The following is a 24,904-nucleotide window of genomic DNA, read 5'->3' on the forward strand; positions in this document are numbered from 1 at the left end:
TAAAATTTGGGATATTGCCCATAGGGAACGGGTACGAAACTTTTTAGTAAACAGTGACAAGTTCAAAATTTTAACCATAGATGGCGTTGACTAGAAGTAGATTGGAATATTGTACGGTGGATTGGCATATGGCAGTGTTTACGACGCCAGGAAATTGACAACGCTTTCATATATTGGAAGAAGAAAAATCGTGGATAATTTACGTGGCTCTTTTTAGTACTTGTCCCTTTATTTTCAGCTTAGCCAGAATAGCTTCTGCTATGGTATGGTATGTATATTTCCTTTTAAAGTCTCCTTACCTCTAATATATTGCTAAATACATATAGAGCTCAACAATAAACAGCTCATCTACAAAGCTTGTCAAAAGCCAGTAATACCTGCAGATGCGACTCGATGGTCTTGGTGGCGGGGTGGTGCTGCGCGATCAGCGCCTCCCCGCGGTCGATCACGTTACTAAACTGCAGCTCGCGCTTCTCGAGTGAAGACATCAGGTTCTGGTAGGGAGAGGGGGAAGGTTATTGGTGGTGTTTTTGGGAGTCACAATATTTTTTTTGAGTTTTAAGGCACAAAAATTAATTTTAGCAATGTCAAACTATACAATTTTGCGGAAACTCTGATAGTGTCGTAGCTTTTAGGTTTATACAATGGTAAATTTAAATTTGGTGCCTTCAGAATTGATACTACTGTATTTACAGATGTAAGTAATAGATAGATATAATAATAATATTTTGTCAACACTGCTTTATTCGAACTTGAATCTTCGAATGACTTCGAATTCTTTAAACTATAGTTAGCCACAGTTTTATGAATATAGGACAGAAAGTATAGGAGTAGGTTGGTAACTATAGTACTGTAGAAGCTGAATCTTTGAGTAGATAAGTATTTAAATACATTTAATATTGCTAAAGTGATATGCGAAGCTGCTGTTTTGATGCCAATCATAGTTCTAACGTTTGTTTAACTATTATCTACAGTTTCGAATGAACGTCTACAAAGCACACCAATAAATAAAATAATTGCAAATCAAATATACTTGAACTTTAACAAAATACATTAAAACAATGACAAACCTCGCCATTCTCTCCGAATTGGTGCTTGCGCAGAAACAAATTACAATTTAAAATAATATCAACAAAACAAAGTACACAACACCAGATTTTGAATTTTTCCTACTAGATTTTTCGTTCAGTTTTATACCTACATACATAGTACAGACTTGTTATGGCCGCCAGATGACAGTATAACTACACAGTAATTTTACGCCTAGCGGCAAGTCGGCAACACAACTTTTCCATGCATACTTTGCAAGTCCCAAGACGTTTAAATATTATGGGAGTTAAATTTTCATGCAACATCTGAAATAAACGAGCCCTAGTGTGTCAAAAAAGGCCAACAATAATTTATAATGCATCTCTGCCGTGAAAGGCGGGCCCTTACCCAACTGAGTTACCACCGCCCTCGATCCAGTATTGTATGTATCTATTATGTATCTATGTATTCTGTGTAGATGTATCAGATGTACGATACCCATATGACAGTTCTGCCTAGCTTGGCCGACTATGAGATTTCCCCACATATTATTATCATCTTCCCCAACGGCTACCGGTCCTTCGAGCCCACTCACCTCATAGTACTGCTGCACCGCCGGCAGGTTGATGTGCGGGTCGGCCCAGTCCCGGGCCAGTTCCACCTGTTCCATCTCGTTGAGCCAGTTCAGCTCCGCCGTCGCTGATTGGAGGAAGTCTTGCAGCGCGTCTAGGTCGGATACGCTGTAAGAGGAAAGGAGGGTTTAGGGATATGAGGTTATAATATAAGGCTCACAATATTATTGTGAGCGTGGTTGTGTTGCTGTGAATTGTTGTAAGAGATACGGGGGTTTTAGGTATGGTTTAATTTGCTTTGAACATGAACAGATAGGTTTTGTGAGTGCTGGAGCGCGTCCAGGTCGGAGACAGGGTTAAGGGAAATGCTAGCCAGTCAGATCAGCGCCAGTCGCTGACTGCACAATGGACTTATGTTAGCTTTGATAGCTGGCGCTATATTACTATACTATTTGACAAAGGCAGAGAGGCTTGGGCGATATACAAATCTGCTTCCAAAGCCAAACCCACTCAGGACAAACATTGGTGTGATGAGCACTTATGTTTTCCTTGTGTCTGATTGTCGTTTATGTATCTGTGGACATAATATCAGCTGTCCGACACCCATATTACAGTCTACCTAGTTTGGTGTCAGATGGCCGTGGTCCCCATAAAGGTATTATGAATCGTTAAGTGCTAGTGGACAGTAAGTACCTATATAATAATATGTGTATTGTGTATGTATGTATATTTACCGTTTAGTGCTAGTGGACAGCAGGTCCGCGTAGATCTTCTGCAGCTGTCCCAGGTGCTGGTTGTAGAAGTTCAGCTCCTCGCCGGAGAAGGTGGCCCGGTGCTGCACGCACTGCTCCACCTGACGATATACATAATCAATTTTATGTAACAGTTATGGTGCACTGGAAAAGTTATTATGTAGACTCTGTAAGAACAGCAAAGAAAGGTCGTGTCTGTTATGCTTTTGTACCATGGCAAACTAGCACACGGATGAAAAAATAAAGCGCCATAATCTACACGACGCAATAAATGACTTGTATGGATTAAACATTGTTTAGACCATTTATTGCTTCAATTTAATGTATGCAATAGGCAAAAAACTTGAGTCGTGTAAATGACGCTTTAATAAACGGACTGTGAGGTTGAATAACAGTAGGAACATTAGTTCGAAAGTTTTGAGCTGATGTGGTGCGAAAACCGCACCGGTTGTCTTCGATAGGCATAAAAATACCTACTCTAAGTAAATAACGATGAGGTGTTTAAATACTAAGATCAAAAATATGACTTCCTTCCTTCGAATTCCTTTGTCTCGTTTGTTTATTGATATTTGCTGATACCAAATCGATATATTTGCACAGCATAAAAATAATACCTATGATAACTTTAGTAAATAACCAAATGAAGATAAAAGCCCGATAAGTTATTTTTTATGAAATGCACAAATTTATTTCTTCCAACTAAAGCTTGAAATTGGTGCAATAATATACATATTATTATATCACCAATTACTTTTACGTCCAGAACGTCCAGAAGATAAAATTCCAGTGACATCGCATATGCATGTCGATTGTCGGTATTTTGAAAGTGGAACTTTTTGGTATTTTGAAAGTTGAACTATTTCGTATTTTAAAAGTGGAACTTTTTGGTATTTTGAAAGTGGTACTTTTTTGTATTTTGTAAGAGGAACTCTTTCCTTACTCGCGAGTCTACCACTAAACAATCGTACAACCCACCTTCCCGTGGAACTGGTCTATCTGTCTGTGCTCTCGCTGGTGCAGCTCCAACTCCTGCAGCACGGCCGGCAGGTCCGACCCGTACTCCGCCTCGTGTAGCTTCTTCTGTTGACGGTAAATAGTACTAAGTATTCGTAAAAGGTTAGGTGAAATAACAAACAATGACACACACAGCAATACAGAAACCTATCCAAATAGTGACACGAAATAATAGCAAGAGCACACGATGCGTTACGGCCGCGGTGCGGCGGCGATGCGGCGCCGGAGCGGTGTCGCTGCGTCGTTTTACATAGAAATATCTGTGACATGTCACACGATTCGCTCCGGCGCCGCACCGTACTTGCAACCACCACGACGAGGCGGAGAGGGGTGAATGCGTTGCGACGGCACCGCTCAGTTGTTTTACGTCACAAGGAAGGACACACATTAACAGAATGTCCAACGCTGCTACGGCGCCCCTGCGACATAACAACGTTAGGGCGGCCACACCGCTCATGTGCCTTTGCCCTAACTTCCTCTGGCAATTTCTACATCACTTATCATTAATCTACATCCTTTGAACGCTAATAATATGACCAAACCCACTCACCAGCTTCTCCTTACACCAGCGTATCGCCTCCATGACCTGCTGGAACTTGGGGTCTGCATCATGGACCCTGGTCTCCAGTACCGTACGGGTCTCACGGCGCACCGTGGTCTGTTGGACCGGCAGGCGGACGCTCGACAGACGTGGGAGTAAGCGGCCGGTGAAGCTCTGTCGGGCTGCTAGCCAGCGGTCGTGGACTTGTTGGACTCTGTGGAGGGAAGTAGGTGTTAGGGTTGTGGGGGAATTGGTTTAGTGTAATGCGAGATAAAAGAGGTTTATCGACTGTTCTAATTATACATGGAATCGTTCGCTACATGGACACGTTATCGACGTCGATAAACTCGTTTATTTATTTATTTTATTTATTTATTAATGAAGCATGGAAAACCAACAGCATGGAATTACAGAACTAGGAATAGTTAAATTAATAGTAACAAACATGCCAGTTAAAGGTTTTCACATATAGAAACCTTATCCATCATCACGACCCAATACGTCCCCACTGCTGGGGCACGGGTCTCCTTCCAATGAAGGAAGGGTTTAGGCCTAGTCCACCACGCTGGCCAAGTGCGGGTTGGTGGACCTTATACTTTACTTTAAATTTACGATTAGCATCACAGTGAGCTAACAAATTTATTAATAATGTGGTCCTTAATTGAGTTATAACTACTATAAAATAGATCAACACCGGTATTGCTACATAGACGGTTGTATGTTTCAGCAGCTCTAATCACAAAAGTGTTATGTCTATAATTGCTATTTGAGCGAGGGATGGAAAGGAGGGGCCGAGAGCGGGTCCTCCTGGTTGGGATCCGCAAGCCGAGTTTGTTAAGTAAGTCTGGGCAGTCGACTTGGCCACGAAAGGTTTTCACCAGAAAAATTACATCATTTATGTCTCTACGTAATTTGAGAGGTAGAAGATGCAATTTGACACATCGTTTGTTGTAGTCCATACTTATGTGCGTTCTACCCACCAAGCCGTATTAATGGCGAACCGCGATATAGTGACGTTTACCTACATCGATAACGAACCCGTGTAGCGGCCGCAGCTCTTACTATCTACCCGTTTTGATACTCTTATATTACTACCGCGCATATGTTTCAACTTATATTTTTCTGCGACTGCTACACGGAATCGTTATCGACGTTGATAAACACCCACCGCGCCGTATTTATGGCAAATCGCGATATAATGACGTTTAACGATAAAGAACCCGTGTAGCGACAGCTGTCAGTTACAAAACACTCACCGTCTCAGAAAGTCAACCACCTGCGGTTACCTAGCGTCCGTCTTATATCTTTCTATCATTGTCAAAGCACTCACCGTCTCAGTAAATCAGCCGCCTGCAGGTACCTAGCATCTCTCAGCGCATGGGCATCCGTAAACATCTCCTGGATGCCCTGCTCCATGCTCCTCAGCTCAGTGGAGATCTGCTCGGCCGCCTGCTTGGCCTCGGCCGGGTGCACGCCGCGCTCCACGCGACGGATCTCGCTCTCGATGTGGGTCTCCACAGCGTCGAGGCCGTTTTCCGTTTGTTTTATGTCCCTGGGGTAAAAAAAGAGCCGTTAGAAAAGTGTTTAGTTCTCTGGGGAAGTATGTGAGGGTTGTGGTGAAGTTTGAGAGAAAATCTGGGTTACTTTCTAAAAAGGTTGATGCCGAATAGGAATTTTGAAGTAGCTGCGTTGTTTGGAAAGACAGGATGCATTAATACTGTATTTAATCCTTTTGCAAAGTTATATAGTGCGCAAACAATCATAATCAAATCGAGCGGCTGCCAAATTCGAAGATGGCGCAAATTTTGCCACGCTTAAATCTGCTGAGCCAGAAAACATAGCTATTAAGGCCACCGCGGTCATATTTAAGCAGCGGCCATTTTCCAATATGGCACAAGTCTCCAAAATATCATCCTACCTGTGCAATTTCTCAGCCAGTCGCTGCAGCCGCTCCAGTCGTCGGATCTCGTCAGTGAGATCCCTTTCCCTCTCCTGCTGCGCCATGAGGAGGCGGGCCCAGCCCTGCTCCAGCCTTCTAGCTACCTATAGTGAGGCAGCGGCCATGTTTGTTCTAAGATGGCTGCTTACCTGTGTTGTTTCTCAGCTAGTCTAGTTACTAGGCAATCCGGTTGCATACTAATATAGTGACGCAGCGGCCATATTTAAACCGGTAGCCATGTTTTAAGATGGCGTCTTACCCTTGAGTTACTAGGCAATCCTGACACAAATACAGTGAGACAGCGGCCATATTTAAATCGGCAGCCTGTCCAGTGTCTTAGCCTCTAGGTAGTTAGCAGACATATTTATAAACACCGCCATTTTCCAAAACGTCTCACTACCTGTGCAATTTCTCAGCCAGCCGCTGCAGCCGCTCCAGTCGTCGGATCTCGTCCGTGAGATCCCGTTCCCTCTCCTGCTGCGCCATGAGGAGTCGGGCCCAGCCCTGCTCCAGCGCGTCGGGGCGGAGGGTCGGCTCGATGTCGCACTCGCCCACCGATTCGAAGTATTTCTGGAATGGAGAGAAGGGTTATTAGCTAATGTATCGGCTAAGGTACAAAAAATCTTGCTCCAGACACTAATTAAATCGTCTGTAATTTTTATTTATTTATTTCACCACACACTTTAACACGAATTTCAAACAATTCATAGACGTATAAAGCCCATTATGAATTGTTTTTGGGGTAGACAGGTTTTTGAGTGGAAATTAATAACAGGCAAGGTAAGGTGTGCCCTTCCACCTGTACTCGGGAAGATTTACTTCAGGTATTATCATCAAAATTGCTTCGGAAAGATTTTGCCAGCAAGAAGCAGAAGGGACGATGGTTTGACTACTTTAGACACAAAGCCGGTAGTGGTAGAATTAGGTAGGAAAGAACAGAGTGTTATTGTGCTCCTTAGAGGAGGCACATAATTATGTAGATCACAACAGTAAGCTATACATAAATATTTATTATAGTGTGAAGATGAGTTGACGATACAAAATAATAAACCAACAGGTTGTCATATTGATGTCAGATTAACACATTTTTGCTGGTCTTCTACAAAAGGTATTTAGAATTGTTGGTAGAAGGATCAACATAAGGGGTCTACCTCGAGTTCCCGGTACAGATGGAACAGCTTCTGCTTGTCGCGCTGCCGGAGTGGGACCTCCTCGTTGCGGAACCGCGTGCTCTCGCCCAACAGCTTCTTCATCTCGATCAAAGTTGACGGGAAAGCACGGTCCTGGGGAACAGACAAGGAGTTATTAGGCATCATGTAACGTGTGACGCCCTCTGGCACGCTGGGCTTCTTGTTAGCGTGTCGGTGACTAACAAAAAAATGTGGTCTGAGATTTTTCACCGTGGTGAAAGGCTTAGCCAGTCAGAATAGTACCAGTTGCCGCTGCTGACAGTTCTAGACGTATATAAAGTACAGTTGATAGTTGACGTCACTCAGATCAGATCAGAGACCACAGACAGAAAGCCGGTAGTGGCTGGAAGAGGAAGACAGAAGGTAGAGTGTTGTGGCGATTTTTGGGAGTGATTATATCAGCAGCTGTTACGATAATGGGTTGATGATGATGAGGTCTCATCTCACACAAATATGCCCTCTATCCTCATCTGCATAGGCGCGCAATTCTCATGCAGCCACGCCCTGTGAGCGGCCGCTTGCTCGGTATAGCCCGCCACTTAGCTCTGGCTCAACCATGACTCTCACAAGGTTCCATCTGCCTTCCTTCTTTCACACGACTGTAACCTCTATCCTCACCTGCATAAGCGAGCACTTCTCATGCAGCCACGCCCCGTGAGCGGCCGCCTGCTCGCTATACGCCGCCGCTCACCTCTGACTCTAATAGCGACAATGTTCCAACTACCTTCTTGTACCCACAGGATTACACCCTCTATCCTCACCTGCATAAGCGCGCACTTCTCATGCAGCCACGCCCCGTGAGCGGCCGCCTGCTCGCTATACGCCGCCGCTTACCTCTGATTCTAATAGCGACAAGGTTCTATCTGCCTTCCTATATTCACAGCACTGTAACCTCTATCCTCACCTGCATAAGCGCGCACTTCTCATGCAGCCACGCCCTGTGAGCGGCCGCTTGCTCGGTATAAGCCGCCGCGCGGCGCTGGCTCTCCGCGTCGAACAGCGGGTGCACCGACGGCGGCTCGGGGAACGTCTCGTACAGGGACGAGATGTACGTGATGAGGGACTTCTCGTCCGGCTCGTGCGTGTCCACGTCTGGGGGAGGGAGGTGGGGGGAGGTTAGTCAAAATCGTATGAAAGTAACTACCAGTTATAGATAGATAGAGTTATAGAAACTGGCAGTAAGTCATTGAACTGCTTTCGGAAAGTTCACTGGTAAAACGCCATTATATTAGTATTTGCAGGGTGTTGCAAAAGCCGTATAGCAAGCCGAAAAGTGACTCAGGGGTTCGTTCTGAACAAATTTTGTACGACTTTTGGATATTCGCCAACAAATATTTGATCTTTCATTGTTCACAATTACCCGCTGAGTCACCCATTTTCAGCTTACCTATATTCCCTTATTATAACAGCCTTTGAAATGACATAGTGACTCATTTCTTTCTCTGACGTAACATGTGCAAATTACACAACAATATCGAACCAGCTGTAAGTTTCTCAAGGTTACTGACGTTGTTACTTGTTTTAACACCACATGCACTCGAATTGACCTTCAAAATACCACATTATATGCACATAAATTACATAAATCAGACAGTGTATAAGACAAGTACTTTTTGCAACAGAGCAAGGGTTAAATATCAGTAGAAAATGTCGTCTTGTTAACCCTTTATGTGAAGGCATGATTTTATGACACCTCAATAAGTCCTAAATTTCTACCACGGAAGGCCGCTTTCTAATCAAACTCGGTTACAAAGTTCCTACTATGTAATCGTTAAAAGAATTGCCAAATGTATAATGTCCACATAATTTCACATGCAAGTCACAGATATTTAGCGGACTAGTGGCACTGAGTTACGCACAATTTCGCATGTTTGTAACCATCATTTCATGGGTTTTTTTAGGACATAAGACTTATGACCTACGGATAATAAATATAATGAAAGATATAGCTAAGATCGGAACTTGTCTGACTTTTCGGCTTAACTTTGAACTAAAAACCATTTTATCAATGATAAACTATATAAATAAATAAGTAGGTACTAAGAAAAAAATAGTCATACATAATAAAACATAATAGACATGATGTTACTTTGGCGCTACCATATAATAATTCTATGGCGTTAGTATTTGAATCTCAACTCTTATCTTAATAAGTTGTCTTCGATTATACACAATGGTGGTCGCCCTACCCAACCTGCCTGTCAGGTGGGTCCATTGAATACCGTCTTTATGAGGTATTGTCTTGTGACCAGGACTGGTGATGTCATAGACACCATGCGACATGCGGCATAGCGGGACACCGACAGGTTTAGATTCAGATGGGTAGACCAAAAACGTGACACGTTATAGATTCAAAAATATAGCCAAAAATTTCTGATTTTGAGACAAAATATTTATACAATATGTGTCTACTACAATCAAATGCAACCTTGGGTATTTACCCTATTTAGGGTAGCTATAATTAGTCAGAAAAGAAATAAGTTTTTTAATTTATTTTTTATGAGATCATGTGAAGTTTTTAATAACTTTTTTACACTCCAATTATTATTATGAATAATTAAAGTTGCAAAATGGTCATCAAACGGTGATTGCTGGATGTGAGTAATTGCTTTTAGCTATTAAAATGCATACATTAGTTTTTTGCAATGCATGTAAGTAACTACTTAAAAAAACGGCCTTGACATATTTTTTTATACGTAAAAACAATCTTAACTATTTTACCATTTTGATAAAAATAAACTTTATTTTACATTTCCGATATTCGACATAACTTTAAACTACAGCAAAACTAGATTAAACAAGAATCGCGCACAATAATATGTTCCTACGTAGGTACAGATCAAATGAAAAACTTTTTTTTTTAATAGTATAAGAGAAGAAATGCAATTTGTGCTCTCACCATAGATTACTAATAACAATAATAAATGGTCTGGTCTGTCCATGCGTGACCTATCCGGGGGGTGCCGGGGCCATACAACCGTGTAATATAGAAATACGGATATTAGCGGAAGTTAGAAAAAACGGACTAGCGAGAGAGCGCATAGCATGGTCATTCTAGCTTATTACTGAAGCAAAATTTCGGGGAGTTATTCTTATTTTAATATTATTTTATGTAACCAGTGAAGCCATACGATAAATAAATAAATCGGACAGCCAGAAATGGTATAGTGGCCTTTTATCTGATAACAAGTGTCAAGAAATGCATGAAAATGAAATTAAGAGCTTAAAAAATACCCTTGAATTACTGCGTTTGATAATTTCCTTTAGTTAGAAATGCAATGCAAAATGTAAAACCGTTTCTTTTAGTCATTTTGTTTTCCATAAACAAAACTCTTACGAAAAGTTATTCAATGTAGAGCACCCTCTTTTGACTATAAACTATGAAATTTCTGCCTGTAGGTATCACAGCACTTATAGGTAGTTAGATTTATATTATGTTTTAGTCTAGTACACAGGTATTCCATATTAGCATATTAGAATATTCATTCAAGATAAACAGATCACTGTAGGTGTGGTTAGTGGTTTAACTGTCAATAGGTAAGGTATTTCCTTCCTTACACGTAGTTTAAGTGGGCAGTGGCCATATGTGTTTTATGAGTTAGTAAGTAGGTGTCGAGATTTAATTGAATGAATGATCGAACACCATAATTGTAGGATATTTTTGTGTGCAACTGTGCCTTAGAAACGAGTGGGCAGACAATGGACCACTGGCTCGCCCTTTAAATACATCTACATGCTCTTGCAACATAAAAATCCTTTTACTCGTATATTTTATGTGTAGTACTTGCCAAGTATTACAGTTTGCATCCTTCTGTCATTCGTTTTATACCATAATTTCACACTTATAAAATTATACAGTTAGCTGCATAATGCCAAGTTGCAGAAAGGGACTTTAAGCTAATGTCGACATTAAATCTATGTCTGTCTCTTTCTGTCCGTCAAAGCAAGGCAACAATACATTTAATGCCGACATTAACTTAAAGATCCTTTCTGCAACTCAGTGTAAATTGCTATTCACTAATGTCAAACACTTTCGGTCACTTGACTGTATATTATCGTGAATTCAAAAGTCGTAGTACAAAAAATGAAAAGAATGACCCCTGTGTAACCCTCTTTCGGCTTAGTATACCACACCCGTCTTGATGTGGGCTGCATCCTTCTAATACCACAACTTTTGCCCTCGCATTAACATCATAACTCGGTATACTGATGAGATGATGATTATGAAGACACCCTCGTACCTTCAGGGTCCAGCAGCCGGGTGACTCCGTACTCCTTCTCCACCACGTGGAACGCCGTCTCCAAGCGCTCACGGACATGCCTTGATCTGAAAGGAAATGTATACAAAATTAAATCGCAATTCAACTTTTATTTATTTTATTTAATTTCATCAACCATAGTTGCCGGATCACTTAGGGTACAGGAAAACATCGTGAAGAAGCCTGCATATCTATCTATATTTAGCACAACTAGATGCTGTTTCAACCTGCAGTGGAAATGGTCCAAGCTTGTGAAGGCAGTTTAGACTTATCGGATGTGCACAAAGGTTTCATATTAGCGAGGCAGGACCAGAAACTAATACCACCGTAAGGAATTGAATATATAACAGGTCTTCTTCGTCTTCTCAAGGAGCACCACAGTAATCCGCCAGCTACCTATCGAAAACCTATACCATAGCACACCTGTGACCTCCACACTAAGAATAATACGCCACCACAATCTCTTACCTGATATTACGCCAGTCAATCAGATCAGGGCGGTTCCTGTGTATGAGCGCGTTGAACGCCAGCCCGTCTCTCCAGCTCGAGGTGAAGTCTGCCACCCTGACGCCCGGGTACTTGGCCGTGGAGCGCCGCGCCCAGCTGAGGAGCGCCTCGCGAGCTGTCACGTTGGGCTCTTGGCCGACCACGATGTCGGAGATCTGAGGAGAGAGGGGAGGTTATTTTGAGGGTTATAAAGATTTACTCATCACAACCATTGACACCACAAAGCAAATACATAGTTGCTTTGTGATTGACACAATCGCGCTAGCCTCAAAATACCACTAAATAAAGGTAAAGGTTTGTACAAGTAATACAATTTTTGTAGTTTGGAAAATAATAGTTTTTACTTTTGTCATTTGCCTACATTTTCTGCCATAAGTTATTATGGAAGCTTTAGATATAGCCACTTTTTATGCCATTTAAAGTTTGAAGTTGTAACTTTCCGCTGAAATATTATACATAATAGCATATTCTTTCTACTCACAACACCTAAACAAAGAAAGATTGTTATCCGCCACGATTCATGTGAAAACAACTAATTAACTTATCAGTATCAAATCTGGCTGCGAATCTATCAAGTGAAATATGAAAATAGGTGTTTGTAGATGTTATAATAACATAGCCTTTAATAAAAGAGCGTACAGTTCAATTTCAATAGTTGTTATATCGGGTATCAAATGGTCAAATAATTGAAGCGGAATAATAATGTACAAAAAATTGCTTCTGGATTCAATATCTATTTCACATATTGTACGTTTTACCGTATCTATGGCTCGTATTCTACCTACCTAAAAGTTAGCTGACTATAAAAAGTAGACGAAGGTATTGCTCGCTTAATTTATATTACAAAACATATAAGTTAAGTAACTAGAATCATAGACATAGAAAATATACTAACGATGAATAAATTAAAGATGATTTGGAGAGCACTCATATTAGAGCTATATAGTGTGCATATCTCTTATTAGGTATACTTTTTGAATTGGGTCGTTACTTTAGGTTATGTACTTATGTCTTTATTTACCGTTCTGTATTCATTTTCAGTAAGTTTGCCTAGTTTAGTTAAATCGCAGATTTACAAGACAATACGACGGAGCTGTCAAATATAATATAACCAACATCAATATCACATGTTTGTCACATTTTTCTTCAGTCACGCCTTAGTGAGTCGCAACGACTACACGAGGTTCACAATAAAGTGAAATACTTTCACTAAAATCGCTCGGGTCAAGCGAAATAGGTTGACTGCATACAATGCACACGAACACATGAGCGAACAAGATATGGTATTAGACCTGCGACCGAAAAGAGAGTTGTTATAAGCTGGGCAATAACTTCTACGTAATTCATAATATAAAATTCAATCGGTGATCTGGGAATTGTCACTCAAAAATAAGTTTATGATGGCCATTCCTTATTAATTCATTCATTCCCATCAAGCTTTCTCAGTTTTTCCAACATTTGGAGGCGATGGACAAATTTAAAAACTTCTGATTTTATGCTTCTCAGTACTCCTTCAATACGTACAGTTAACTAAGCAAATCTTTTACGACCCTCGGTAAGACTACATTTAAAAAACGTACGATAAAACAAATAAGAGGAAACCAAAAGAAAGCTAGGTCATTGGCATTCAATAAAATGCCAATTTGGCTAATCGTAAAGCTTTGCTTCAAGTTAATCCTGTTCCGCACATGATATCATCAGAGACAATCCAAGACCAATTGCAATAAAATCCGTAACTAAACTGAGGAAACTTTTTCATACCTAATGGAAAAAAACGCACATCCCGTCAAACATATTTCACTACAAGTAATAGACCTCGCCGCGTGTTTTGAAACTATACAAGGCCAGAACGCACCCATAGTGTACTAGCACTGTATAGTTTCAAGTGAAAAAAAATAATATTTTACTTGAAAATATACACGATTTGTGCGTACTAATCGCGTATACTTTCAAGTTGGGATTTACTGAATCGTTCTTGAAAATATACATTGCTATTACGCACATTGCTTGATTGGCGTACTTGTCGCATATAATTTATATCTACATGCTGATTCTAGTTAACTTAACAATTTCGGTAAATGTAAATGACTACAATTGACTTGTTCTGCCTGTCATACCTATAGAATGTTAATAAATAAAGATGAACAAGCTCTGATTTCATTGATAAATTGATATTTATAGCAATCATACTTGCAAGTAAGAATACTAATATCTTATTATTTATATGAATATTAAGAGTATTACCTACTACACTCCTGAACGGAAAAGACTAGCTTAATAACGCCGTCGACAATATTAAAGTGCATTTAACAGCGCATAAAAATATTATTATAACCAACAAAAAATGTAAATTTTGATCAAATTCTAAATTAAATGTTTTAATAATTGGGGTCATTTGGTGTTGACTTTTTGCTACTTGGACTTATTCATTGCTCGTGAGTGTAGTAGGTACTACACTATAGACCTATTACAGACATATTTTTCAACAAGTTTTAAATTCACCGTAGTTGTCTTTTATGAATGAACACCCTCTTCTGAGATAATTTCTACTATTAACAACAGTTCTACAGTTTAATATCAATTTACTTTTTAACTGTACGGTGTTAACAAAAAACATGTTACGAAAACAATGCCAAGTGCGGAATTATGATGTAATGTTTAGAAAGCAATAGACTTATTTCGCATGAAAGAAAGAGAAAGCAACAATTCAAAACAGCTACCTGGTAACTAATCACGTATAGTTTCAAGTGCTCGCATTGCCCTTTGGCACTTGAAAATATACACGATTAGTACGCAGTGGTAACTGCTGCAGTATATTTTCAAGCCATAATTTTGGCCCATCTTACTTGAAAATATACGCGATTAGTGCGTAATGGCCTTGTATACTTTCAAGTAAATCATGGCACCATTTCAATTTGAAAATATACGCGAGCAGTCCCACCCTCTGCGTTCTGGCCTTGTATAGTTTCAAAACACGCGACCTCGCCCAAGAACCCGGGACCTTCGCTAGAGCAGTCAGAGTAACTATAACCAGTGCCCTTCGGTGATCTACTTCATCATAATAACATAATGTAAGTACATACAAATTTAGTCATCGTATTCCATCTATTTACTAGGATGCAATCACGGAAGAAAATGTAGATTTAAAAAAAAAATGCTTTAATATCACGGAAGAAATTGTAGACTTATAAAAAAATATGTTTTAAAACGTGAACCCAACCTGAATCGGTCAGGTCGCCGTTCAATGGAGAATCGATTCGCCATGCTGAACAAACAGATATTTTTAACCAGCTCCGAACTTAATGTGAACTCTTGAGAACTGTGTAATCTGCGATTAGCTATAGTATAGTACAGTTGGACAGAGCACAGACGTGTGAAACAGGCACTTAGTAGTACGAAATATAGCCGAGTGCATACTATAGTATTTAGACGCTAGTCACTATAGTGACTAGCGTCTCGGACATTTTGTCCCTAGTACTCAAGTGGAACTGCGAATGGACTGATGAAATTTCATCGAAAACTTATAGACTATTTGATTTTGTAACATCTGCAATGACCCGTTTTGTTACACAAACTTATGAATCTTCTGTTTTTACAAGGAGTTGAAAATCAAACATAAAGATTAACTACAATGGATTGCCTGTTCAATCCAAGTCGAAAGACGAAACGAAAACATGACCTCATAAATACGAAAAAAGTGGATCGTGACGATAACTCGGAATAAAATTAATTCAGATGATTCAAAGCTTAAGGAATTTGAACTGAAATAATAAAAAACAATAACAAAAAAACGCGAGAGACTTTAGAGCTTACCAGTGAGGTTAAAAGTCTCATAAACATTTAAATAAGTTTAGTGAGAAAATTCGCTAAGTACAAAACTTGTTTAATTGTTACGAATGCAGAATAATGGCAAGGAAATGTTGTCATCAGTCTATTTAAAAGCTTATTTATAGTGTATAGAATATCATCATCGAACATAGAATTTATGAATGAAGAGGATAAGTAATCAATAGGTAAACCTAGTCCAAATTCTGAACGGCTAAGCCGATTCTGATGAAATAAGTATAACTAAACCAAACCAATGACGATACAAATGATGACGATGACGCGTCAATGGAACCCTCGCGTCGCTCTGATCAGAGATATTCAACATAAGGCCGCGGACATGACATCATGGCGAGCTATGCGCCTGCGCAGCCCACGCGTCAACAGCCTTATATTGACAGTTTTACAGCCCGCCAATAGCTGTAGGGCATGCCTGATGTATCGCAACTTTGTAAGATCTATTTATTTTGTAACCGGATTTAGATTACAATTATGATCTGGATTTTAATTTGTGTTGAGGTTATGTTTTTGGGGTTGGAAATAGGTGGGTGATAATGATAAATCATTGATTGACTAGCTAGACCAAACACCTAACTTTCCCACTTTGCTTTTAGCGACCTCACATGAATAAATCGAGGCTACTTTTAGGCTACGTTCAGGAGAAATTGTGTCAAAACGATGCCGTAAATATAGTTGAACGAATTTTAAAGAAACATGAAAATAATTCTCAAAATCACACATTCAGCTTGATAAAATCCCACTCAGATATTTTTTTATTAAATAATACAGAAATACATTGATAGCATAGAAACAAGGCTTTCTAAATAAGGCCATAGACAAAACGGATGTGCGGACACAACAATGAAATCATTGTTATCGCAAAAGTAACCCAGCCATATACAGCATCGATTAGGAAAATGCTAATTTAATTAATATGTAACCGAAGAACCGAATAATAAATGTTAACACCTACACTCAATGATAGAATTTAAAAAAACTTAAATTAATGTTTTGGGGTTCCGTCAAATTAACTTTATTTTTAATAATAAGATTTTGAAACACTGGATTTCCACATTGTGTTTAGTTCACAAGGACCCCCTGAGTAACCCGTTTTTTGGCTTACTATACCGCTTTTGGAACATCCCTGTCCTGTAAAAAACTATCCACCTAAACCTTACGACTTACGACTGAATTCTTCAAAGCGCCAGTGAGCGGCGATTCGAAAGCCAGCGCTTATAAAATATAAATCACTCATATTATTATTACAAAATATGTACAATATCGTAGGTTGGTATCTACCCACATAGACGGCCCTGACTGACGGTATGAAATAGGAGTAGGTACTATGATGGAGTGCCATATGGTCACAATGTCATTATAGCATCAGATTACAATAAAAACGAGAGCTTTATAACTTAAAAGGAATCCACTAAAACCAAATAAATCCTCCTTGTTATCGCTAAGCACTTGAAAGCATTCGAAGTTATGACCTTTCGATCAAAACCTCCGAAGCTGTAGAAACATTATCCGCAGGGGTTGGATAAAAGGAGCTTCCCCAAGTAACGAATAAACTAAATCTTATACAACTGCGACTGGCTGGACTGACAAATCCAACGCTAGTCCGGCAGCTGTTGTATTGTAACCGATAAGTTAAAAAGAAGCCACTATATACTATCGCGTCATTACAAAGCGCAGACGTAAATAATACATACATATTTCTAGTTCCTAATATGACGTTCAATTAATATAATATAATCATAGTATTCACAGTCAATTTGATATCGTCATTAGAATTGCCGAGTGGTTAGCGTTGCAAGAACCTCCTTATATGGACATGGCGCTTAGATGGTATTCAATAGGTCGGATGACTTAGTAACTAGCTATTGCTGACGACATGGCTTTGCCCGGTGGTACATTAATTTTATTTCATAAGATACTGTTGGTCAAATAAATGAAAGCATCCAGAAGACGGGTAGCCATTGTATTATCTCTAAATACTCATTTAGAAGTTAACACTGCATGCTTCATTTCATTACTAACTGTTTGTTGTATCGAATCGTGAAATATATATAATATGTGCAGTTAAGTCGAGTGGATTTGATGAAGATTGAAGTTATTAATAAAATATGACTGAACACACTTGAGAAAGGTCAATGTCTTCTCCATTAGTAAATATAAACATCAATAAGGTAACTTCTTCAGTGCGGTTTAATATATAATAATATACAATAAAATAAAAAATAAAATAAAATAGTATACAATACAATAATGGTTTAGAACCTGAAAGTGCTGAAAGTATGCGACTGGTCAGATTTGGCACATAATAGAGAAGCTTGGCGCACTTTAATGTCGGAGGCCAAGATCCACTTCGGTTCGCTGAGCCAGCGTAGTATGTAAGTAATAAGTAAGCACCCGATTAACCCGACGGTTTATAATTTGTTCTGCAATGAAGCTTTTCATTTCTGACCTCAATTTTAACACAACCCTCCAGTCAAAACACATCATCATCATCACGAATTTCTTATTTCTCTAAACAACAGTGTTCTTAAGACCTCTCATCTATCTTGCACTCTCTGGAAGTAACTCTTGGTAAAATAGACGAACTGTCTTACCGCTCCGGTCGTACACTTTATAATCCTGATTATTCTCGCTGTAAGAGCTTTATTTGTGAAGCTAGTTTAAGCTTCATTTCTCACTGTGAGTACTGGCCGAATGTTCCGTGAGCATCTGATAACCGCTGGGCCACGATCTCGTCGTTCTATTTCCCGCTAAGCCTCATTCGCTGATGCATTTTTCTTGATATTTTATATTTTGGCTGCAGAGGTATACATTCCTGTACATGAAGAATGAGGACTACAATGAAAGCTCTTAACTTAACTACTTTTGAGTCTACTAAGAAAAGGAATTCAGGTTTTAGTCTCTACACCTGACTCATCCTAAGAAATAAATCGCCCCATGTGAGTATGTATCATAGAAAGAATGTTGGACAACCGTAACAACAGCAGGCTACTGGTTTTCTTTTAGAATGAAATGTAGTCACAGTGATACAATTGGCAATAAGGCCGCCTGTTTCATTCGTTATCCTAGCTCTAAGATCCTTTATCATCATCAGTGCCTTGACTACACAATAAAGTGCCTCTATTAACTACAGAGCTGTAAAGCTACAAGCACAATTCTCTAATGAGCTGGCTTGTCCAGCGTCACTTCCAGGCGTGCTCTGTCAACATAACGGCTGTTCGGAGGCACGATCTAATTGATCTTGTCTCTGGTCTCAGTTTGAAATTCGAACACTGCACCTTCTTTTGTCAAAATTTAAAAAATATTATGACTATTTCTGATGGTTGTAATAGACATTAATGTTATTTTAGCCTTAGTTATATGCGCTTGACATTAAATAGCTAAAATTTTAAACGACTATAAAAGTTATTTGAACGATTTTATGGCCTATACACACATGGAAGACTTAGTAGCATGCGCACTTAATTCAATGTAACGCCAGACTTGCAAAGATCACCAGACAGATAGTGAAGTGTGAGAATTCTGAATTGTTCTGCAATCAGCGCACGATCTAGACCTTTAGGGCCACAGCCTACGTAGTTCTGATCATTATACAGGGTGAAATTTATCAGGGAATGTCAATGATACATTCGTCAGAAACAAATGAATACAAACGAAAATATATCTCTTATCTCAACATCAACAAACGTGTTTGCCATAAGTACTACGGAGCGAGTTCACAAATACAACTACATTTATTATTGACAAAGACGTAATACAAACTACGATAACATAACAATACAAATTCAATCAAGAAACAGAAGATCTTGATAATCAAAAGCCAGCCGATGTCTCTTTCATACTCAGAGTATTAGACAAAGATGATATAAAAGGCTCGTTACAGTGCCACAAACTTATCTGTTCCGGTGAGAGCGAACTAAATTGATCCATATCTCATAACTTACCTATGAATTATATATTGATATAGATTAGATGGATTTATTAAAACCGAAAGGGTGAATTACCACTACAGGCTAACTTAAAATCTTATAGAATCAAGAAATATTAGACATTTACGTGAGCTCTCACCGGAACAGATAAGTTTGTGGCACTATACAATATTTCGATCATCAAATTTATCTGTCAGTTATGGAATGGATTTATGGCCTTGTGTAGAGATCGCTTTATTATAAGTGAGTTTATATGTATCTAGTTAAAGCTATAATTACCTCTAGAAAATCAATTTTAAACTTACTGACTCTCTTCCTTCCAAAGGTTTTCTGCTATAGAGATTCCTTTAAGAATTATGGCCGCCTTATTTTTAAGTTCTAGTAACGTTTTTTTTTAGTGCAAATAATATATAATTGAATAATTACTACATCTAAAGAGGTTCAAAATATATTTTTTTGCTTTTATTCTACAATATTAACGGGGTTATTGGGTTTTGCTTTTGTTGTTGTATTATGTCTAAGGCCTTGTAGATCAGATTGGCATCCTCGGTTATGATGTCAACGGCTAGTGACCTCATCTAAAATAAATCTGTTTGCACACAACTTATTTCATTTATCATCTTTTTGTAGTGTTTATTTAAAATCTGTAGACGATGTTTCTTATTATTCTAGTCTAGTTGTTTTTTTTTTATATATTATTTACTATGTGTCGACTTCCTAATGTGGTTTCGTAACCCGATACAATACAACACTGTCAATATAATGTTTAAACAGTCCGTAAAATCTTAATCTTCTATGGTTTTAATATCGGTTAACCGCAAATCAATACTGAAATATTCTACACTACACTACACTATTCTGACATGTTGTAGTAAAGTTTTGAGTCTTGTGCTGGTAATAAGAATAGAGATATACTATACTAATGCATACATATTGTTTTCCTTTTCTAAATAGATGTAGTATGTAGTTTATAACAGACTTTTTCGAATAAATACTTTATAAAAATCAAGTTGTAGTTCTTAAACACACAGTGAACATGTACTAGCCAATGACAGGGCAAACACCGGCACAATATGGCAACAGTGAAGATGCACACCGGATGCCGAGACCCGTGTAGCCAGGTGCGGCGCGCAGTGGACCGTGTCGACAGGTTGCTGTGAACTCTGTAGCGTACGCGAGCTTATGTTGTGGGTTATGAGACATGGCGCATCCTATATGTCTCTATAGTTCTACCTATAACTTGTTCTATTTCGTTTTACGACAAAGTTATATGTGACTAAGTGATGTAGGAAAGACGAAATATTAGGGTTTTTGTTGCTATGCTGACGGTGGCTTCACCAAAAAGAAGGGATAAAGAATACAAGAAAGTCAAATTGTTCAACGAAATAATAATAATAATAAATTATGTATCTTTTATACAAATCCGTAAAAATTAAATACCATATTGTTAAGAAACTGTATGGGGTAAGCACTATTGCAGTCTTCGGGATCTTTGCTTCAGTGATTTTAGGTTAACATGAGGGATAAAGGTCGAAGATAATAGAGGCATTGTTCTTTACAGGATAAACACTGCAGGAACATTATTTACAATGCATAAACCATGCAGATTTTATTGTAAAAGAATTACATAATAAAACCAGCCAAATAACAAAACTACACTAGGCAATCAAGTCATAATAATCACAGCTATTAAGATAAAGAAAGGCGTAATGATTCACCTAAATCTAGCAAACAAGGGGTCAAGCACGAATCCAAGAATTACTATAGCAGTAACGAGGTTCACTATAGTCACTATAGAGCCATAAGCCACGGCAAGTGGCCATAATGAGTATAATTATACACCAGAGGGGCCCAGAGCTGCTATTACGTAAACTCTTAAGTGTAACGATGCAAAGAAAGATGTTCTCAGAACTGTTAAACTTTTAAAAGAGGCAACTAAATAATATATCACCGAAGATAGTTTTGAGGAATGTGTAGAAGTATTGTGTGATTTCAACTTCAACGTGTAATACAAAAAAAAAAAACTTTTGCAGTAAGGTATAATAAGAATCAAATCCACAAGAAATGATCAAGTATATTTCTGCAATATAACTTACATACTGGTTTAAAAGATCGAAAGTGTCAACCAAGATCCGCGAACTCAAGTATCCGATGTACGGGGGAAAGTCAAGGGCTTCGTCGTCTCACTCTAATTAGGAAAGTGCGAAACGATAAGACAAAAGTGTCCGTTCCATTCTTAGGTTTTCAAAGGTTTTGTTAAGAATCTGGAGCAACTTCGGTGTTGGATGACTGTGATGGTGAGACCGGCTCAGCGGCTGCCATTTCTACTATGAAAACATAAATTATAATGATAATGCTTACACTTTCCAATAAGCATTGTGACACTGAGTTTAAGTTTGTCTTTTTATTTGTAGGTATTTATGCACGAATTGCAAAATAATTATTTTTTAGACGAAAGTTAAGTAGATTTTTCATATTATTATAATGTTTATATCTTTTATATGTAAGTACATGTGAGTGTGAGTTATACATTATTTAACTTTCTGAGTGCATCTGGTTATTCGAAAGACCGGTTGTGCGTTTATTGAGCAGCTTTTAAGGCGTAAACATATAATAAAATCAACGAAACCTCACAAATAATAAAATCTCAGTGGACAAACATTAGAGGTGACATTGCAAGACCTGACAAATACGACACCAAAACTCTTTGTTCCAAAAAAGTTCGCGACAAAATATTGCACTGGCTGCAAAAAAAGAAGAAAGAAACTAGGCCATAAAAGGTAAAGCTTAAACGGCGACGCACACGGCAGGATTACGTGTGGGAGTACCGGTCTTGACCGTTACAGCACCACCACATATGGGCAAGACACGACCCTCTGTGCCGACACTCTTAAAAAGGACCTCTCATATAAAAATCTTATTGGAAACCAACGGAATCGCGGTCTAGTTCGAATTTATCGACAACGGTATTCATAATTTAAATGATACGGTCTTAAGTCACTGGGAAACGATTTAATAGAGTTCAAAGTTTTTGAATTGACTGGTGTTAATTGAGCTGTCAAATTAAAACCCTATTAATGAAATTGTATTTTGATTAATGTAGAGGCAAATAATAATCTATAAATAAAATATAACATTATACAGAGTCTAAATAACAAGTTAACATACTTGCTAAGTTACCGCAGCAGACTAAAATAAATTTCAACAATGCTCTAGGAACATACGTAACATACTTTATATACTGAAAGAAATGCCCAGATGCATACCGCATATCTTTGTATCACATTTGTGCGCAAGTTAGAAAATACTTGCTCAAGGAAGACAAATTGCAATGTCTACCGCACCACATGTAATGGAGTCCACCACACAATGAACTCACATGCTATCAAGAACATTCCCAGGATTATAAAAACCTTATACTCCGTCGCTCATCTCTCTGCGAAATTGCTCGCACCTAGCGTATCAGTAATAGGGGTGGTATTCCTCTGGTACGAAGGTCAAGTAAAGTTGGTTTGAAGAATACAATTCGACAATCGCAGGCACCAGTGCGAAGCTCCGGCGCAGTGATTTATGAGTGAATTTAAAAATCGCCACTGTTTCAGTAGAAAAAACGCAATAAAAAATTGTTGCAGCTTATCTTGGGATAATGATGATCATACAAGAAAATTATGTATATCTTATTTGTTTTAAGTTATAAACAACAGTATGTTGTAAAAACAGATGTGACGAAAGAACAATAAAACTACAACTTAAAAGAGCACGTGAGTACAAATCGAAAAGCGGGCGGCTTGTGAGTCACCCTTACTACCCCCTTCGGGGATTGCAGTCGTGAGCATATGAATGTATATGTAAAAAAAGCAATCGTTTAATTAGGCTAGACAGATACACTACGCTTTAATCTTTAGAGCAGTCTGAGAATCAGAGAGCGTTGACAAACAATGCATTTTCGAGGTGATTCATATTGCTCCACATTGAAAATATTTTCGTTTCAATGCTGTGACTTCAATGCAATTAAATACAAAAACAATACGTCTTTCAACCTTATTAAGTCTTCAACAAAAATACCGTTAGAAAGCCACTGCTAATTAAGTAGAAGTCCAAGATAATGCCTTGTGGTGCTCCGCCATTGATTTTCCCTATCTACGAAATTTACAGCATTTGTCTAGAGCTCCAATTAATGTCTGGACAATGCACCACCGTGAGAGGCAAACACAAACAAAAAGAAAATGTGTGAAGGAGTGTCTAATGTGTGTTTATTACTGTAAACATTATCAGAAGCATTAGATCAGAAAATTACTTAAACGTTTTCGACGATAACAATTTTCAAAACAACGATGCGTAGCTAAAGAACTCTACTTTGATTCGGATGCTTGAGAATGTATAATCTTTATCACTAATGGGGTTAAAACTGGCTAATTAACCAATGGAGGGAAACATGAAACATCGTGCTGGAATTCAAGAAAAAATATTAGTTTTCTTAACCTCAAATCATGTGTGTTCTTACGCTCAATTTAATCAGAAAATAGCTTTGATCTCATTGCTCTATATTATTATAATCTTCACTTGCACATGAGTGAGAATCGAACAATAATCAACCACTATGTAGATGATGATGTCTAGAAAATAATACAAGACTGATTATCTTTGCCCACAATAATGTTGAAAGTGGTCACATTTATGAGAAAAAAACACCTTCTTTACGTTTGATTTTCACTTGCGATCGAAAAAATTTAATATAGTAAATTTCTTTTTTGTTGGAAATTTAGCTGTGGTCACGTCGCGTATTGATCTAGAATATTCATTATCACTGTAAATATTTTTGGAGGGTAAATTACAATGCGAAATCAAATCAAAGTTAACATTTATAATCATAAAAATTTCGTTAAACACCTTAGCCATCACAAGTAAAGTGAAAAATATGACTTGTAACCACGAATGCCATAGAATAACTCCGCCAGACTAGACAGATTGAACTTTCAAGTGTCCGCTATTCCTGTCGCTGACCTTTTAGCGGATGCTCAGCAAAAGTAACGAATGATCTATAGCACCAGACTTATCATTTCGTCCGCATCTTCCTCTTTACTAGACCTCATTGCAATCCATTAAGAATTTAAGATTCAGATATTGCTGGTTCATATTTTGTTACCATTTAAACTTAAATACTATTGCTATTAAGTCCAATAGATTTTCGTTTTTTATCGAATTATTCGGAAACATTGACTACTTTTTCTACTTTTAAAGACTAATGATCGCTACCACATATTTTAAACTTAGCGGCGCGCATACAAACTTCTGTTTTTATCATAATTATTATAAACAATACGCATAC

General features: G+C 38.4%; 1 protein-coding gene across 1 annotated transcript in view; it reads right to left on the reverse strand.

Moving 5' to 3' along the window:
• LOC105395838 overlaps positions 1-24,904 on the reverse strand; it is a 171,569-nt gene that overhangs the window by 100,311 nt on the left and 46,354 nt on the right. Inside the window, exons 8-18 of the mRNA XM_048628073.1 lie at positions 11,765-11,958; positions 11,279-11,364; positions 7,942-8,129; positions 6,999-7,130; positions 6,248-6,417; positions 5,239-5,460; positions 3,918-4,122; positions 3,329-3,433; positions 2,336-2,454; positions 1,625-1,769; positions 378-494 (exon numbers count right to left, since the gene is read on the reverse strand). Of these exons, the coding sequence (XP_048484030.1) occupies positions 378-494; positions 1,625-1,769; positions 2,336-2,454; positions 3,329-3,433; positions 3,918-4,122; positions 5,239-5,460; positions 6,248-6,417; positions 6,999-7,130; positions 7,942-8,129; positions 11,279-11,364; positions 11,765-11,958 (1,683 nt within the window). The remainder of the gene's footprint in view (positions 1-377; positions 495-1,624; positions 1,770-2,335; positions 2,455-3,328; positions 3,434-3,917; positions 4,123-5,238; positions 5,461-6,247; positions 6,418-6,998; positions 7,131-7,941; positions 8,130-11,278; positions 11,365-11,764; positions 11,959-24,904) is intronic.

Source organism: Plutella xylostella, chromosome 20 (assembly GCF_932276165.1).
Source record: "Plutella xylostella chromosome 20, ilPluXylo3.1, whole genome shotgun sequence".
Taxonomy (NCBI): domain Eukaryota; kingdom Metazoa; phylum Arthropoda; class Insecta; order Lepidoptera; family Plutellidae; genus Plutella; species Plutella xylostella.